An 18,900-nucleotide genomic window follows, 5' to 3' on the forward strand; every position below is an offset into this window, starting at 1 on the left:
ATTCCATCTTGTATGCACAAAGAATAAGGGTCCACCACCGAATTCAACCAGAAGCCATGGGTAACACAGCCTTGTCTTCTTTAAGTAATCCTAGCAGAGGTTTGTGGTCTGTTACTATGACAAATTTACATCTGTAAAGATATTGGTGGAACTTCGTCACACCAAAGATGACTGCCAAATCTTCCTTGTCTATCTGGGTGTATTAATATTTGACATCAGCCAAAGTTTGAGAAGCATATGCTGTCAGGTGTTTCTGTCTGTTGGGTGAGACAACACTACCCTCATCCCACACAGGGAGGTATCAAATGTCAGCACCACCTCTTGCTTAGGATCATAATGAGCCATAGATGATAGCTGCCTTTTCATTTCCCTAAAGGCTACGTTTTGGCTATGTGACCATTTTCAAGGCTGAGCTGAAAATGTGTTGCTGGTTAAAGCACAGCAGGTCAGGCAGCATCCAAGGAACAGGAAATTCGACGTTTTGGGCCAGAGCATTTTCAAGGCTGACCCTTTTTTCAATAGCTGGTGTAAGGGTGCCAAAATGGAGGCCAGATTACATATGACTTTTTCATAATAATTCACCAACCCAATGGATGAACTAAGCTTTGGTACAACCAATGGAAGACCTAAGCTCCTTTGATCACCTTCACTTTATCTTCCAACTTAGTTTTGTCGACTCTGTAACCCAAGTAGGTCATTTGGGGCACACTGGACACATATTTTTCCCTTCCAAGGCATACGCCTGTTTGGGAGAAATATTTAAGCACAATGTCCATGTTGTCCAAGTGCTGCTTATTGGTCTTCCCTGTTATTGCTTCGTCATCCAGATAAATGGCAACCTGGGCTGGCCCTTGTAAAATGTTCTCCACTGTCCCCTGGAAAAGGGCGCAGGCTGATGATACCCCAACGGCAGCCATATGTGTTGGTATAAACCCTTATTGGTATTAATTATGGAGTATTTCTGGGACTCCTTATTCAATTACACTTGCAGGCTCATGTCAAGCTTTGTTAAGGATAGCCTCACCCTCAGTTTTGTTTATAAGTCCTCTATGCGAGGGATTGGGATTTATCCAGCTGGGAATTGTGGTTTACCGCTTGTGAAAAAAAAACCCGACAAAGGCAAACAGCCATCAGGCTTCACAATCGGTACGACCAGTGCTGCCCGTTGTGCAAACTGCACTAGTTTAATGATTTCCTTCTCTCTCAAGCCTCCTGATTCCTGCCTCTACTGCCTCTCCAAATGGATGCTGCACTTTGGATGCTGCCTGAACTGCTGTGCTTTTCCAGCACCACTAATCCAGAATCTGGTTTCCAGCATCTGCAGTCATTGTTTTTACTTCTACAAATGGCACTGGGTGGACCTTACAAAGTAGCTGAATTGCTTCCTGGTCATCATGCAAGTGGCCTTGGCCCCTTTGATAGACCCTCGCCCTTCCTGAAAAACTTCTGGGTATTTGATTAGACAGGCATTTTCTCATCAAAAAATGTTGATCCAATCAAGTGAATCGTTCTCCATAATTCCACCCAATCAAGCTTGGGCCCAAGTCTTTCAGTACAATCAGTGGAAACCGCACCAACTGTTTCTCATGAAGACAGGATCCAAAGTCATACCCATAATCTGTTCCCTGCTGTACGTTTTCAGTCTGGCCAAGGTCTTGCACAAACCTAAAGATTGGAGTCCGGAACAAATCTTGTTAAAGACTGATTCTGAAACCACTGATATAGCTGCACCAATATCGACTTCCATGAGAACTGTGTGACCAGTTAACCAGACATTTAATTTAATTACTTCTGATTTGAATGTTGTTAAGCAAATTAAATGTTCCAAGCCACATGTCAGTGGACTTCTTAGGGTGTGCACTCTCATGGATATCAACTCAAATCAGGTCTTGTAGGACCCCATTGTTATCTTGAGTCCACACACTAGCAGCAACTACAATTGCTTGCCGGCGTGGATCCTGAAGAATATTTTTGAGCCATTTATTAGAGGATCAGATTTGTTCTGCGGTTTTGCTCTGAGCTTGCCTAGGCTCCTTCTGCTCAGGACATGCTCTGCATGAGGTTCTGCAATTGTCTATGCTGGTAATGTTCGCCAAATTCAGTTGAACAGGTGAGTGTGTCCACTTCCATCGGGATTCCCTGAAGCTCCCATGCTCCATTTGCAACATTTTCTAATGACCATGCCTGTTGTAATGTCTGTTTGAAATTCAGTTGGGCTTCAGCTAGTAGGCACGTTTGTATGGTTACATCATTAATCCCACATACCAAATGGTCTCTCAGCATCTCATTCTGTGTTAACCCAAAATCACATGTCTCTGCCAGTCATCTCAATCTTGTCAAAAATCCTGATAAAGATGGTTCTTGAACAGCCAACTAAAATTGATAGCGCCTCAAAATTACAAGGAGGTTTGGGGTCATTATATTCTTTAAGTAAATCTGTCAGCTCTTGAAAGGTTTTAGAATCTGGTACCTCAGGGAAAGTTAAGTTCCCAGTAACTGAAAATGCTGCAGGTCCATTAAACAGACAGAAGAATTATTCATTGCTTTTCATCTGCCCCAATGTCATTTGCCCGGAGAAAAACAATGCATTCTTTCCACATACTGGACCCAGTCTTTGAACAAGTCAAGATTCCCATAAAGGCATGGTGTCAGAAATGCTTACCCCAACTCAAAGACAACTGTTGCAAGAGTTTTTTTCAGCTACATACCATTTTCTCTCATTGCCACTGAAATAACTGCACAGAGACTGATGTTCCATCATTAAGTCACCCTTTATTTACATGTGCACAGTACATGAGTTCTGACCAGTCGGCTCAAAGCTAGTTCCTGAATGTCCTGTTTAGATCTGTCAGCCTGGACTCCCTGTTTGGCCCAGGTTAACAACCCCCAAGCAAGGATCTCACAGTTAATGAAATCTACCTGGTCTTGGTTCCGATCCCTATACAAATAATGATAATCAATGGGACACAGGCCTCCCTTGGGAGAATTAGGTGTGGGTGAGGAGATGAAGATGGGGAGGAGGCTATTTTGCCGAGTCAATCTGACATGTAGATAATTGTGAATGGCAGGCTACTCAGCCAATGATTTCTGTTTATCTGAACAGTTGCATTCATTGCCAAAAAGTGTGGTGTTGGAAAAGCACAGCAGGTTTGGCAGCATCTGAGGGGCAGGGGAGTCAGCATTCCATGCATAGCCTTTTTTCATTACATGTCCCTCTAAGTCGGCTAATCAACAATCTGCTCTAGAAAGCCATCACTAAGATACTTCACAAACATGTCTTCCACAATTTTAGTGCTCAATCGGTTTACCCAGTCTATATGCAGGAGGAAGTCACCCTGATTGGTGTGTTATGCATGCTACGAGCTTCTCTCATCTCCTGATTTATACCACTACTATTTGACCTGTAAATAACTCCAGCCAATGTTTGCTGATCCTTGCTTTTCTGAGTAGTGTAAGAAGATGCTAATGGTGGAAGGAAGGTGAGGCTAATGTCGCAGAGTGCAGTTTGAAAAATTTTGGAAGTATATGCTGTAGGACAAATGCTACTCAAGTGTCGACAGCAAACTTCCAGGAGCAATGATGTGATGATGATCCGGCAATGTTTTCTTAACTGTGGTGATTGAGGAATGTATATTGGCATGAAAATGAGGGTAACTCCTCTGCCACTTTTTGCAATGGTGATAATAGTTATTTTACATTGACAGGAAGATAAAACCTTGATTTAACATTTTATCTGAGATTTAGAGAGTGCAATAATGCACTCAGGTTTAGGAGTATGTCTTGAACTTGGAACCTTGTGACTCAGGGGTGAGAAGAAAAATACAGTTGTTGTGGTTCTGTTCGCAGAGCTGGGAATTTGTGTTGCAAACGTTTCGTCCCCTGTCTAGGTGACATCCTCAGTGCTTGGGAGCCTCCTGTGAAGTGCTTCTGTGTTGTTTCCTCCAGCATTTATAGTGATTTGTCTCTACCGCTTCCGATTGTCAGTTCCAGCTGTCCACTGCAGTGGCTGGTATATTGGGTCCAGGTCGATGTGTTTGTTGATAGAATCTATGGATGAGTGCCGTGCCTCATGCCATACGAACAACTCCGGTTCCTGCAGCCACTGCAGCGGACAGCTGGAACTGACAACCGGAAGCGGCAAAGACAAATAACTATAAATGCCGGAGGAAACAGCACAGAAGCGCTTCACAGGAGCCTCCCAAGCACTGAGGATGTCACCTAGACAGGGGACGAAATGTTTGCAACACAAATTCCCAGCTCCGCAAACAGAACCACAACAACGAGCACCCGAGCTACAAATCTTCTCCCAAACTAGGAAAATACAGTCTCAAAGTAATTGTTGCAATGATTAGACTTAGCAATGTGCATCACGGATGTGCTTAACTTTGAACCATGAGCATTTTGGAAAACACTCTGGTTTTGGCACTCTGCAGAAATCGTGGAGTGTTTTGTTATGCATTAATTAAATTTACTTAACTTGAACTACTGAAATACAAGCTGAAGAAAAGCTTTGAAAAATAGGAGTTGACTGCATGAATTCCTGTGTTCGTTATAGACAATATCAGAAAAAAGTGACAATTGTAAACAAGCTTGGTTTGCAGCTACATGCAAGTTTGCACTTTATAGATGTCGCCCTGAGATGCTTTTGAAAATTACAGTACACTTACAGTGAACATTATAGATATAGCAGATCGAGCATTGATGAGAACAATACAAGTGTTCTTGTAAAACAAAACTATTATATCATTTCTACAAATTTGCATTTTATTAAAAGTCTTGTTTGGAAATGCATTTTCTACTTACAAGCTCTTTTGCTTTGTAATAAAGATGAGCAACTTTATTTTGGAGCAGATTTTCCTTTTAACACCAAGACACATGAACTCAGGGAACAAAAGGAAAAATCAATAGCAAATTTCTTATATATTTCAGTAAAAGAACAATGCCATTATCTAAAAGTACAGTTACAATTGAAGCCATTAAACAGGACTACAGCATTTGGAGTTTTTTGAGAAAGGGCATAGAGTACAGTAGCAAAATTGTTTTTCAAGGAGTGGTTAACACAAAATTGAATTCTATTTGTGATCACTCATATTGAAAGGATGTTAGATCCAAATAAAAAAATGAGAATGTAATTATTATATTTAGGCTATTGAGTATTTCCTTGGATCAATTACACTGAAAGGAAATTTAATTGAAAATTGTACAATTATCGAGAGATTTGTGAGGGTTTAAGAGTCAAACATGAGGAAGGTTATCAATTTAAAATTTTATTTCATAACCAGAGTTGTAAAGTGTGAAAATTTCTGTCACATTGAATTGTGGGTGAAACCATTTGCATTCTTTGAGGAAAGATTAAACAACCATTTGAAGAAGTGGATGATAGAGAACTACATAGGAAATGAAAAGGGACAGTTTTCCTAATTAACAAATCAGTATTAAAAATTAATTCAGTTTAAATTAGATTGTTTATTAAAAGTATGCTGTAGCTTTGTGGTGCTCTTCATTTACTAAATCCGTTGCCGTCAACATCAGCTCTCAGATTACAGCAGAAAGGTCTCAGTATAAACTAAACATAAACTGAAGTATGTGTTGAGTTTAGAATTCTATTGTAGATTGAATGTCATCTCATCATCTACTGGGGAAAATCTACTCACAATTCCAAATCACAGGAGACCATTCATTTTGTAATAAACAAAAAATGGTAACGTTTCAAATGGAGTCATGTGAATCGTAGTTACACAGTTACAGAGTCAATGATACTCTGGTAACAACTTACTATTGTATAACCTTTTCAGTATAGAAAAAACACCTAATGGTCAGAAACCATATTTGTGAGAAATATAACATTGTAAATATAATATTTCAAAAGTGTAATCCATTTGTGAATTTGAATTCCTTTTACAAACCGCTGTTTTATGTCATTTTAGCTTACAAGAAGGTTGCAGCTTGTAGTTCAGCAGATTGTGGTGCAGCATGGCCAAATTTCAACTACAAAGTCAAGTGATATAATTCTTTTTGTAGCTTTTTCTAGCATCAAATCAGTCTATTTACTGACAGTCATGAATGTGTTAGACAGATATAAGCATTCTATATTTATTTTTATTTAACTGTGGCTTTATGAAATGTGTATTTTCTGCAACATATTGTCAAATAATTTAGGGAATTTGTTTTTGAACATGGGGAAAGATGATTTATTCATTGCTGTATTAGCAGCTTGGATGCCCCTATCACCTGATACCACTGATGTTCTGAGGAATTTTGAATGGTCAGCCTTGAATAAGACGCAACATAGGCCATTGGAAACCAGTGCTTGCAGAGATAAAATGAGGGGCTGGGTTATACTAATTTGGCTGTGTTCCATTGATTTTAGGTAATTGTGGGTTGATCTGATTTGATGTGTTTGAACTGGTTTAAAAGTTTGAATGTGTAGATCCAGCAAAACTACTTCCTCTGGTAAGGGAATCAGTAAGAAGAGGACATAATTCTAAAATTAGAGGTGCCTATTCAGGACTTAGAAATTAGGAAGCACTGTGTGTGAAAAATATATGCAAAAAATGGAAACTTTCTCTTCTAAAGGTATTCAGTGACAATTGAAGCCATTAAGATTGTGATAGCTACAGCATTGTTAGCTTACAGTATCAAAGTCTATGGAGGAAAAGACAGGAAAATTAGTCATGCCATGATCTTGGTGGAGCAGACCCAAGTAATTGAATAGTCTACACCTTTCTCAAATGTTCCTATATTCTTACTTGATTCCTATTTATGTCTTTACCTTGACATTTATCTTGTGGCAGTGAGGAATTTAATTGCAACCCAGTGTAAATTGCTACATTTGAAAGGTTGTTGCGATAAGACCAGCTAAAATACACATCACTATATTAATAAAAGTAAGTCTCAATTTACTTGTGATCCTTTGTCATCATTAAAGGTATTTCATCTTGGTATTATTGTACAATTGTCTGAGTTAAGTAGAGTTTCAAGTTTATCTTGCAATAATATTGGATTTACAAAGGAGATGATTTTTGTGGATATTAAGTGATTTGATACAAAGATGTTATGTAAAGTGCTGAAGAGCCTCAAACCAATTGAACAATCACTCAGTAAAATATTGTACAGCTTTCCTCTAGCTGTCAGAAATAATTCACGCTGTAAGCCATACAAAAGCACTGAAGAGTATGCCTTAATTCTTATTTTCTTTCCCTTGTTTTTCTCTTCAGACATTCACTGAACCTGCTGCATTTGCAGATGAAACAAGCTGTCAGTGCAAGGCCCCCCACGAAAGACTGACTATTGCTCAGGCCGGTTTTGGAACACCAAGTTAGTCTCTGATTTCCTAACATATACATTTCTTATTATTATGCTTTGCAGTATTTTCAAGGCATTGAGCCAATTCAAATTAGGTCCGGGAATTAAGATCTGAAAAATATTTTATTGACTTTGCCAGATGCAGCCAAAGCTATTTGTCAGTGAAGTTAACAAACATCCTTTATTTCTCTCCTGGCATTTTCCAAAGGACACATTGTAGCCTCGTTACAAACAACAATCTCATTGCATTGGCCACTATTTTGCCAACTTATCCATTCTGAAGAATAAAGATACCATAGACTTCTTAATTTCTCTCTCAATATTCTCCTTAAATCTTCTTTCGCACCATTTCTTCACACCCCCAATCAAAAACAGTGTGTGGACTTCAAGTGCTCCTTTATCTCTAAGGTTATGGGACATTAATTTTCTCCTCAAAGACACATGGGCCTGAATGTTTCAATGGAAAACCACAATATCATTAACACTCTGGCAACAGAGAGTCTGCTGGTCAGGTGCCCATTTGATAAAATCTGTCCCTGTGATTAAATTTCCAATCTGGGTTTGCTCACTCCCAAAGTACAGAAAGCGATCTAATCCAAATCAAATCTGACATTGTGAATAAAAACAGAAAGTCCTGGAGAAATTCAGCAGGTCTGGTAAGATCTGTGAAGACAGATACTGAGCTGATATTTTCAATCAATCTTCGGTCTGCCAAAGAAGAATTGGATTGATCTCAAAATGTTAACTTTATTTCTTTCTCTTCAGATACTGCCAGATGTGTTAAAGCTCTCCAGCACTTTTTGTTACTTATTTTTCTGTATCTCAGGCATCTGCAGTACATTGATTTTACATGAATTACATTTCTTTGATTGTGACCATTTTCTGATCTCCTCCTTCTTGACTTCTTGGCAATCTCTGACCATACCATGATCTTCAAAAACCTTGTCTCCACAGTCTAGTTCATTAGATTTGCTTGCAGTTTTCACTTATCTACTTGATCAGACCTATAGCATCACCAGCATATTGCCCTGTCCCACATTGTCAACCATGTCAAACTTTTCTCCCTCACCTCATGCTGCCCTTTAAAATTACTTAAAGTCATGGGTCAGCATCCAAATGTATACTGGTGACATTCAGTTCTCCCTCCTCATCAACCATCTTGCTCTTGTAGGTCTTGTCTATGGTCCAGTTTTCTACAGGATGATAATTGTGGAGATTCTATGGTGAGTAAGTAGTCCGCTTGTGACTAGAATTTTGAATTTCTGGGCCATGGTAAATCAGTTTTTGAAAAACCAAGTAAATGATATCATTGGTTAGGGATCCCTGGTGTAAAAGCCTGTATATGTGGATTTTGGGTGAGCATAGGTTTAGATCTGTCCATGGTGTAATATGCAGTTGAATAACTTGTTGGTGTTGGTTGTCGAACTTTACTTGGTGAGATCCTTGAAGATAGCTGGAAACAGCAATTGTACCTCAGTAAATAGTGTTTGTAGGTGTGGGATCACAATGTGTGATCATCTTATGCTTGGTTGCGATGATGTAGATAGCATCTTGTGCTGCTTGTTCAGTACAATGATATGGGGTGCTGTCCAGTGCAAAATGTTAGGATGCCTGTTGAATAGGGGGCCTGGGTATGTGCAGGGAGAGCATTAAATTACAGCTTGACTGTGCTTCTTCAAGGCAGCCTGCAACAAAGGGAGAAGCAACTAATGTTTGAGCAGAGTTAAGAGTTTCAATAGGGTAGCAGACCAGAGAGAGCAAATCAATGATCTGAAAGAGCTGGAAAGTGGGCAAAAAAATGCAGTTTCCTCAGGGCATAAACTGTCCTGCAAAATAAATAGGAGTGATTATCAATGGTGAGCAGTGCAATGAGTCTGGCTCCAAGGTTTTGGGGATGCAGTTTTGGAAAAAAATCCAATGGTCTCACCCAAGTGGTCAAGGTCAGTTTTTGCATTCTTGGATGCCTTTTTCAACAACTATATCAGGAACCTTACGCATTGCTCAGTACAACAAACAACCCCATTACTCACCTATCAGTAATTCCTGAGCAACCCGGTCTCGTGTCTAATGCCAGATGCTTCACTGCACTTTCATACACTTTACAAAGCTGCAAGCCTCACACCTGCCTCTCAAAACGTTCACAAACTGCCAACTATTCATCGATGAAAAATATATCACCCAAACATTGAGGTTTAATTCCTGTCCGGGTGTTATCTACAATTGAATGACTTATTGGCATTTGCTACCTAACTTACTTGCAACACACTCACTGACTCTCTTTCTACTCTTTTGCAGCACAAGGTCACATAACATGAGGCAAAGAAATGGTGGCAGGCAGTGACACCTGCTTTTCCTGAGCCCTTTAGGGGAGACACCACTGCAAATGATAGGACTGGCAGTGACTGAGGCCAAATTTGCAAATGGGACGGACACACTACACACTACACACTCCATCATATAACCTGAAACTTGCAAGTGCCAACGTGCACAGAGGCCAGGTCTGTAAATGGTGATTCATGACATATTTGTAGCCAGACCAGGAGAAAGGATATCTCATGTGACAGCCTTTTGGATTGTGAAGCCACAAATTAATTCTGTTGCAGAGGACTCAGATGAGGATTTCAATGAGATGGCATTCTAAAGAATGTTAAACTAGAAAAGAGAAAATGCTGGAAAATCTCAGCAATTCTGGCAGCATCTGTAAGGAGAGAAAAGAGCTGATGTTTTGAGTCTAACTGACCTTGTGTCAATGTTGATGGGCATGCACACGGAGATACCCAGTGTCAGAAAGCCTGCGGTCACTGGCATGGCAGAGTCTGGCTCTAATCTGGCACAGTTTGTCATGTAGAGCTAGAATCCTATCCAATCCAAAGTGGAAGTGATGGCCAACTCCAACAGCACCTGTGAACCCAACTTGATGCAACATCCTAAGCAGTACAATGCCTGCACTGGAAGCACAGACTGAGGGCCTGAGATCTATGTATGTTGCTTTGCAAGACAACTTGATGACATGTCTTAATCCATTGATAGTTTTCAATATATTAGTCCATATTAACATTTGCCATAGACAGTCAGGTTCTTACTGAGGTAGAGGTCTTGAAGATTATTAACACATTATCTATTTACACAAATACAATATCACATTTCCACACAGTCTGGATTCTGTGCTGACCACAAATTACATACACATAGCTCAATAGTTCAACATTGTTTGCATTATTGGAGGTATTGTTGGATAAAGTTGTTATGGAGTTTTTTTTGTGTCATGTCCTTTATTTATTACTTTGGCAAAGAAGAATAAGCAAAGAAGTGGAATATGTAGAAAATGTAGTGCTAAATCATGTATCTTCAATGTTTGGGGAAGAGAGGTCTGATTAGCCATTCTCACATAGACCAATGGGGTCCTAAATGCTTTTGTCCCTCCTTCATCTGAAGGTTTGGTGACAGGGATTACACTCTCCTGAAATGCATGTAGAGTAATAGGCTGAAATTCACCACGCAATTTGCACCACACAGTCCAGGAGGGCTGTAGGCGTCCCACTAAGCAATTTGGGCTGTAGAATTGTTTTTGAATGCTAGGCATTTCCTCTATCAGAATGCAAGTGATATAGGGGGGAAATCATAAGCCACATGTCGAGTGAGAAGCCATTTGTCACCTAGCAACCCAGTCTCTGATTTGTCATAATGGTTGGAATGTAATCGGTGAAGTGCCACCATGTGTGGGCTATGTCTCCAGCAGCATATTCATACCTGATGCAGCAATACGTTTGTTAACTTCCCTAGCACAAGAACCAGATGTGAATAACGAGATACTGAAAGATTCAACAGACATTTATTTCACCACCTGATGTACACACGTTACATTTATAGGAACTTCAGTGTCAGGGCTCTTACTTTAGTTATATGGTTACAAACAGCAGTACGTTTCTATCATGTCATATTTCATGTGGCTCATTTATAATGGAGATGAATACTTGTATAACCTCGGGTCACATTCTATGATCCAGTGATAGTATCATGAAGATGACTTTTTGTGTCATTGCGAATCTCTCCACCTTGAACCCATTTCTCCTGCTTCTCTCAGGAGGTTACAATATCTTTGTCCTTGGGCAAGGTTCTCCAATTCATTATGGTCCCAAATGGAATATCTAAATTTGTCAAGTTCCCAGAGAGGGGCATCTAACTGGCTTCCTTGCTTTATATACTGGCCTCCTCAGTGGTTACTTCAAGATTAGCTTAAGAAAAGAATTCTTCCCTTGTGATACATTCCTATCAGATCAAGTTAATTTATATTTTTAAAGCAGCCAATTTAACCACACTTACTTAACTTAACAATAGAGTGATAAAGAAAGAAGAAATAATAACAGAATACACAAACACACATATTAGATTTGAGAGGTGAGTCCAAAATAATTTAACAATGTATAATGATCAGTCTCTGCTACTGTGAAGACTAGATGATGGGACATTGTTTTCTTTATGTTGAGTGACGTTGGTAGATGATTTTGAGATATTTGGCCTTGTAGGTCAGCAGCAAGGGGTTTGAACTCTTTTTGTGCAGTTGTGGTTTTGCTTATTTTCTGGTTTCTAGTAAAAGCAGAGAGACTTCCTTTCTTTTTAGTTGAAGCACAGGAATGACTAAGAATTTCCTCAGCTGTGACTCACAGCACATAACTTTACTAATAGTACACCCAGACAAGGGCTGAAAACTGGCTTTTTAACCCTTGTACCAATGTATTGTGTATCATTGAAAGAGTCTCTTGCCTGGATTGTTCTTTGTCTTACCATTATGTTCACAGTCTGAGATAGCTCACAGAAGATTTCAGTGACAACAATTCCAGCAATGTCACGGAGTTAATTTTGCAATCAATATCCTGTATGATAACAGTAAAGAAAATATCCTAACAAAACTTAAAGATTTTATCTGATGTATATACCGTTTTTATGTTTGATGTTCATTTGTGCAATACTTTTAATAGCTCCTGATCCCATGCTCATATGTAATCCTGTGTTGGTTTATCCTTTTATAGTTGACAGACCAGTGAGAGTTTATGCAGATGGAATATTTGATCTCTTTCATTCGGGTCATGCTCGGGCTCTCATGCAGGCCAAAAATCTTTTTCCAAATACCTACCTACTTGTTGGAGGTAAGAATTTGTAACAAAATGTGCCAACTTAAAAGAAACAAACCTTTGTGGATGACTCAAAGACTAATTGAGAAATTATGATGACTACTCACATCAAAAAATGTGATGAATATTTCTTCAATGTATTTTTGACCCCATTGGACCAGTGGTTCTACCATTGCTGGGGTGTTTCTGTTAGATGAGAAGTGCATTCGGCTCCTACAGATTGTTCCCCATACTTTCAATGGAAGGTAGTCATCCTGGATGAAAACTGTTACCCTGGTTCAATTGAGAGCTAACGTTGACTTGGTCTCCATTCTTGTGTAGCATCAGTCACTGTGCCCTGATGACGTTCCAAATGTGAATAGTACATCAGTTCAAAAGTGCTAAATAAAAGTGGCTGCTTTACCTAATGACTCCTATACATTTTTATGTTTTCTAGATTTTTCCATCACACACACTCATGCTTGCCAAGTGTCATTCAATTTTTGGTTTAAAAATATAACCACTTTTGATGATATCACTCTGAAATATAAGCACTGTTTCAAACCCTTAAATGGATCTGCAATCTGTATCATTCTTGCTTTTCTCAAATGTCACTTCTATTATTCCCTCAGTGTTGACAGTTCTGCTCATATCCTCCTACAGCTCCTTTGCTCAGTAATCAAAATGTTCTTGCAACAAGCAATTTTTTTCTTTGATGCAAGTATTAAGGAATACATTAGTGTTAATGACAAGATAAAGTACTGTCAGGTATATTAATAGTTTGATCACAAGAGAAAGTTATAAATTTTCATTGCAAGTGATGGTTAAATAACAGCACACACAATCAATCTTGTACCCAACATATTCGACATGAAAGCAAAGGATAGTCATGAAGAAAGAGAGATGTAGATTATTTGTGATTTAGCTTACATTTAAGATATGTACTGACAAACGGTATGACTTAGAGTATCTTTAAAACCTGAGTTGCTCAACTGAATAGTGTGTAAATATTTGCTGTATTAGTTACCCTCTTCCTTGATGCCACTGACCACATTGTGTTCCATTTATACACTACTTTCACCTACTCTATACTGCTGCTTTTAAACAACAGCTAGACATTGCAAGTGACTTGTCTTTCTGCATTCCCTTCCGATATGCAAATGACAGAGTTTTGCTTGACACTTTTGCTTGCTATTTCCCTATAAAACTAAATTTGAGAAGGGAAATGGAAAATAATGGATATAAAGTAATTATAAATTGTGCAGTAGCACATTGTTCTTATCAATAAAGTGGAATGCTCTGTGTTATACTGTAAAATATTCTACAAATTCATATACTTTGATAAGATCATACTTGTCAAAGTTGAATGTACAGACATTAAAGTGAAACGGTGACAGCCATTCAAAAAGATTTGCTGACAGGACCAGTACTGATGTCTATAGGAAATGCTTGTGTAATGGATTTCTTATAAGGAGTGCTTGTGTGTTTGATCTCAGTGTGTAGTGATGATCTAACACATCAATACAAAGGATTCACTGTCATGAATGAGATCGAGCGGTATGATGCCCTGAGACATTGTCGCTATGTTGATGAGGTTATCAGGGATGCACCATGGACACTATCTCCGGAATTTCTTGAAAAACATAAGGTATGTTTCTTCCCCTTCCCCTCCTATCAAGTGTCTATACACCTTTAGCAAACATTTGCATGCATTAACTGTTACTGCTGTATGCTAATTTTATAGTTTGAGAAAATTGGTTGTATATTACTCCATGTACAGATTATACCGTGAAGGGACATTTTTGTTCAAGTGACACAGCGTTTCAAAGCTCATTTAAACTCTCAACAAGAGGAGAAAGCACCCTCTACTGACAAATCGTTGAAATGTAGTATATGATCCAAAGTGAATTTGTTCTCAATTCCTGTACACTCTGTATTCAGAATTGTACAATTAATTTGTATGAGAACATTTATACTGAATATTCTGTGTTAGCATTTAATGGGAAAAAGCTCTTCAAATGTAACAAATCTGCAATACAATTGAGAAGCCCAATGCATTTGATGTATTTTGGTTGCAGGTTTCCCACCACTGAAGATGCAATGTCCAGATTCACCACTACTTAGGTTCAAGAAAACAAACTTTCAGCTGGCTTCCCAAATTTAAGGAATTTTAAATGTTTAAAGTTAAAGCCTCACTACTTCTCTCCTATCAACTGCTGGTTTAGACAATTAGTAGGGGGACTCAGTAGGATGCTCCCACTCTTGGTGCCAGTGGAGCCAACAACCAAGTGCTTCCTGAAACTTCCAATACAGTGCCCACTCTTCAATAGAGGGCCAGTCCCCAAGGATCTTGCTATTAGAGAATGATTCTTGAGTTAGGGCAGGACAGCAGCAAACAACCACCATTGCAGCCCAATACCTTTGAAATGTACAGAAATCGAAGGCAGACTGCCATTCACCTACTCTTCAATTATATCTCTGTTGTTTCCTGCCAGTATCTTCCTATAGGTCTACTTCTGTCATTGGGTGCATATAGCAACTGAACAACTGCTAAAATTCAATATAGGTCTGATTTGCAGTTCAGGCTGGATATTAACATGCAATAGGAGAACACAAATCAAGTTAATGAAAAGATATGAGCAAGAGTATGAATATAATATGTTCCCTATTAGATTAGGTTCCCTACAGTGTGAAAACAGGCCCTTCGGCCCAACCAGTCCACACCAACCTTCTGAAGAGTAACCCACCCAGACCCATTTCCCTCTGACTAATGCACCTAACACTATGGGTAATTTAGCATGGCCAATTCACCTGACCGACACATCTTTGGATTGTGGGAGGAAATCAGAGCATCTGGATGAAACCCACACATATGAACTCCACACTGATAATCACCCAAGGCTGGAATTGAACCTGGGCCCCAGGTGCTGTGAGGCAGCGGTGCTAACCACTGAGCCACTGTGCCACCCCCATGTGTCTATTTAATAATGAAGTAGAATCATAGAATGGATGTTGTCCCTAAATTGCACACCAATTCATTTCATTTTGGATAATCTCTGTCTGTAAAGCTCCATGGACTGGAGTTTAGATATTAATACTATTCTACCATGGAGAAAGTGAGGACTGCAGATGCTGGAGATCAGAATTGAGTGTGTGTTGCTGGAAAAGCAAAGCAGGTCAGGCAGCATCTGAGGAGCAGGAGAATCGACGTTTCAGGCATAAGCCCTTGGTTTGCCTGGATTATTGAGAATACACTTGTCATTTATTTGTTCATTATATCTCTTCTTGCTTTTCTTACATGCTAATTTAAACAAGTACTAACAGACAGACAAATAAAAGTCAAAGTTACTGCTGCAAATCTATCGGAACCACTACCAGTACTGAAGGCAAAAAAAGTATTTCCTTCATTGTGCTATATTTTCAACTTTTACCAAATTCCCAATATTTGCGCTGTATTGACATTGCACTCTTTTTTAAATTATTAGCACTACTAGTAATCGTCATGAGCAGTAAAACTGACTACCCACACTCACAAATAATCAAAATGTCATACTTGGACTCACAATGAAAAACAACCAAAGAAACCAGGGTATATTATTAGAAGTCTTGCATTTTGCATGCATTCTTATCTCCATTAAGCTTGGTTCATGTGTCATGATCTTTGAGTGACAATGTAAAGATATTAGCTGAATATATCAATATTTTGGAGTAGAAGAAATAGCTTATTAGAATATCACAAGTGGCACATTTCTTGCTTTTTTTAATCACTGTAAGCTGAGGTTTTTCCACCACTAGATGACGCTGTGGTGCGACACTTTGTGATCCAGACATCTGTTTCACCCTAGGCAAAGTTAAATTTTCAAAGTTTGCCTATAGCCTGTTTCTCCAAATAAGTACTTAATTAACATATATTGACAATTATTTTTAATTTTAGTCACTCTCCCCATCAGACATAATGAAATTGGAGGAATGTTATTATTTTTTAATTAAGTGGAAGTTTCCTGTGCTGTCATCTGAATAGGAAATAATTTTTCACCTGAAATAGGAAAGTCCAGTCAGATTTATGCAGCTATGTTTTTCAATTATTGCAGGTTCAGCCACTCAGCTCCTTTTACTATTAATTTATTTCATTGACGCCAGCATTCATGTCAGCGTGCAAAGGTTTAATTAATTATTTTGGGAAAATGCCATTTTTGTAACACTTTCTGGTTATCTATTTCATTTGAATTAATCACATTCCAACATCAAAAGAGGCTTTGGAATTCCTAAAGGATATTTCTTCCCCCATAACTTTTTTTTTGCCCTGCCCTTCCTTTTTTTCTAGACTATTTAATTGGTTTCTTGCATCTTTCTTATCATGTTAGCCTATCTTCTCTCTGTTCTTCCATGCAGTTGTTAACTCCATGCTCACAGTGCCTTACTGCACAACTCTCTTCTCTCTTTGCTCTGCTGTATTCATTCATGCATCCAACTCCTGTTTATTTAGGTAAGAACATAAGAAATAGGAGCAGGAGTACACCGTTCAGCCCTTCAAGTCAGACCTGCCTTTGATCCACTGAACCATGTCTCCTCATCACCTCTACTCCACACTCTGCAATTGGTGACAGAGCCTTCTGTCATCTCTACTTCACTCCAAGATTCTCTACCCAAAACTCTGTACAACTCTATTTTCTTTTGAACATGCTTTTAATCTTTTAATTCTTCCATTACTGCTTGAAAGGTCATTTTCATTGATGAAACAATTTGGGACACTTACTAAATTTAAAGTACTATATAAAAGCAAATTTTTGTGTTTCTGGTATCATTAAGAATATGACAGAATTGGTATTGAGCTTGTTCTAATGAACTATCCCACTGAAATTCTACATAGAAATATCAGTAGGTCATACAGTCATAGAGATGTACAGCACAGAAACCGACCTTTCAGTCCAACCTGTCCATGTTGACCAGAAATCCTAACCTAATCTACTTCCATTTGCCAGCACCTGTCCCATATACCCATCCAGATGCTTTTTTAAATGCTGTAATTGTATCAGTCTCCACCACTTCCTCTGGCAGCTCATTTCATACATGTATCATCTTTTATGTGCAAAAGGTTGCCCCTTTTATATCTTTCCCCTCTCACTCTAAACCTATGCCCTCTAGATCTGGACACTCCCACTACGGCAAAGACCTAGTCAATTTATCCTATCCATGCCCCTCATGATTTTATTAAGTTAAGTCTGACTCTGTTAAGTCACTCCTCAGCCTCTGGCGCTCCAGGGAAAATAGCCCCAGCCTATTCAGGCTCTCCCTCTAGCTTAAATCCTCCAACACCAGCAACAAACTTGTAAATCTTTTCTGAACTATTCATGTTTCACAACATCCTTCCGATAGGAAGGACACCAGAGCTGCATGCAATGTTCCAACAGTGGCCTAACCAATGTTCCATACTGGTGCAACATGACCTCCCAACTCCTGTACTCAGTACTCTGACCAATAAAAGGAAAGCATACCAAATGCCTTCTTCACTATCCTATTAATGTGCAATTCTACTTTCAAGGAACTATGAACCTGCACTCCAAGGTCTCTTTGTTCAGCAACACTTCCTAGGACCTCACCATTAAGTGTATAAATCCTGCTTGCCCAAAATGCAGCACCTCACATTTAACTGAATTAAACTCCATCTGCCACTTCTCAGCCCATTTGGCCCATTTGGTCAAGATCCTGTTGTATATTGAGGTAACCTTCTTCATTGTCCACTACACCTCCAATTTTGGTGTCATCTGCAAACTGACTAACCATACCTCCTATGCTCACATCCAATCATTGATATAAATGATGAAAAGCAGAGGACCCAGCATTGATCCTTGTGGCACACCACAGGTCACAGGCCCCCAATCTGAAAAGTAATCCTCCACCACCACCCTCTGTCTTCCATCTTTGAGCCAGTTCTATATCCAAATGGCTGGTTCTCCCTGTATTCCATGAGATCTAACCTTGCTATCCAGTCTCCCATGGGGAACCTTGTCAAGTGCCTTACTGCGGTCCAGATAGATCACATTGACTGTTCTGCCCCCATCAATCCTCTTTGCTACTTCAAAAAACTCAATCAGGTTTGTGAGACATGATTTCCCATACACAAAGTGATGTTGACTATCCCTAATCAGTGCTGAAAATTTGTTGCTGGAAAAGCGCAGCGGGTCAGGCAGCATCCAAGGAACAGGAGATTCGACGTTTCGGGCATAAGCCCTTCTTCAGTATCCCTAATCAGTCCTTGCCTTTCCAAATACATGTTCATCAGGATTCCCTCCAACAACCTGCCCACCAGTGATGTCAGTCTCACCAGTCTATAGTTCTATGGCTTTTCCTGACCACCTTTCTTAAATAGTGTCACCACATTAACCAACCTCCAGTCTTCCGAAAGCTCACCTGTGACTATCGATGAAACAAATATCTCAGCAAGAGGCCCAGCAATCACTTCACTAGCTTCCCATAGAGTTCT

General features: G+C 39.2%; 1 protein-coding gene across 1 annotated transcript in view; it reads left to right on the forward strand.

The window, feature by feature from the left end:
- The window catches only part of LOC132820733 (choline-phosphate cytidylyltransferase B), a 65,165-nt gene that overhangs the window by 23,201 nt on the left and 23,064 nt on the right, over nucleotides 1–18,900 (forward strand). Inside the window, exons 2-4 of the mRNA XM_060833003.1 lie at nucleotides 7,218–7,317; nucleotides 12,336–12,452; nucleotides 13,913–14,064. Of these exons, the coding sequence (XP_060688986.1) occupies nucleotides 7,218–7,317; nucleotides 12,336–12,452; nucleotides 13,913–14,064 (369 nt within the window). The remainder of the gene's footprint in view (nucleotides 1–7,217; nucleotides 7,318–12,335; nucleotides 12,453–13,912; nucleotides 14,065–18,900) is intronic.

The sequence above is a fragment of the Hemiscyllium ocellatum genome, chromosome 12 (assembly GCF_020745735.1).
Source record: "Hemiscyllium ocellatum isolate sHemOce1 chromosome 12, sHemOce1.pat.X.cur, whole genome shotgun sequence".
Taxonomy (NCBI): Eukaryota; Metazoa; Chordata; class Chondrichthyes; order Orectolobiformes; family Hemiscylliidae; genus Hemiscyllium; species Hemiscyllium ocellatum.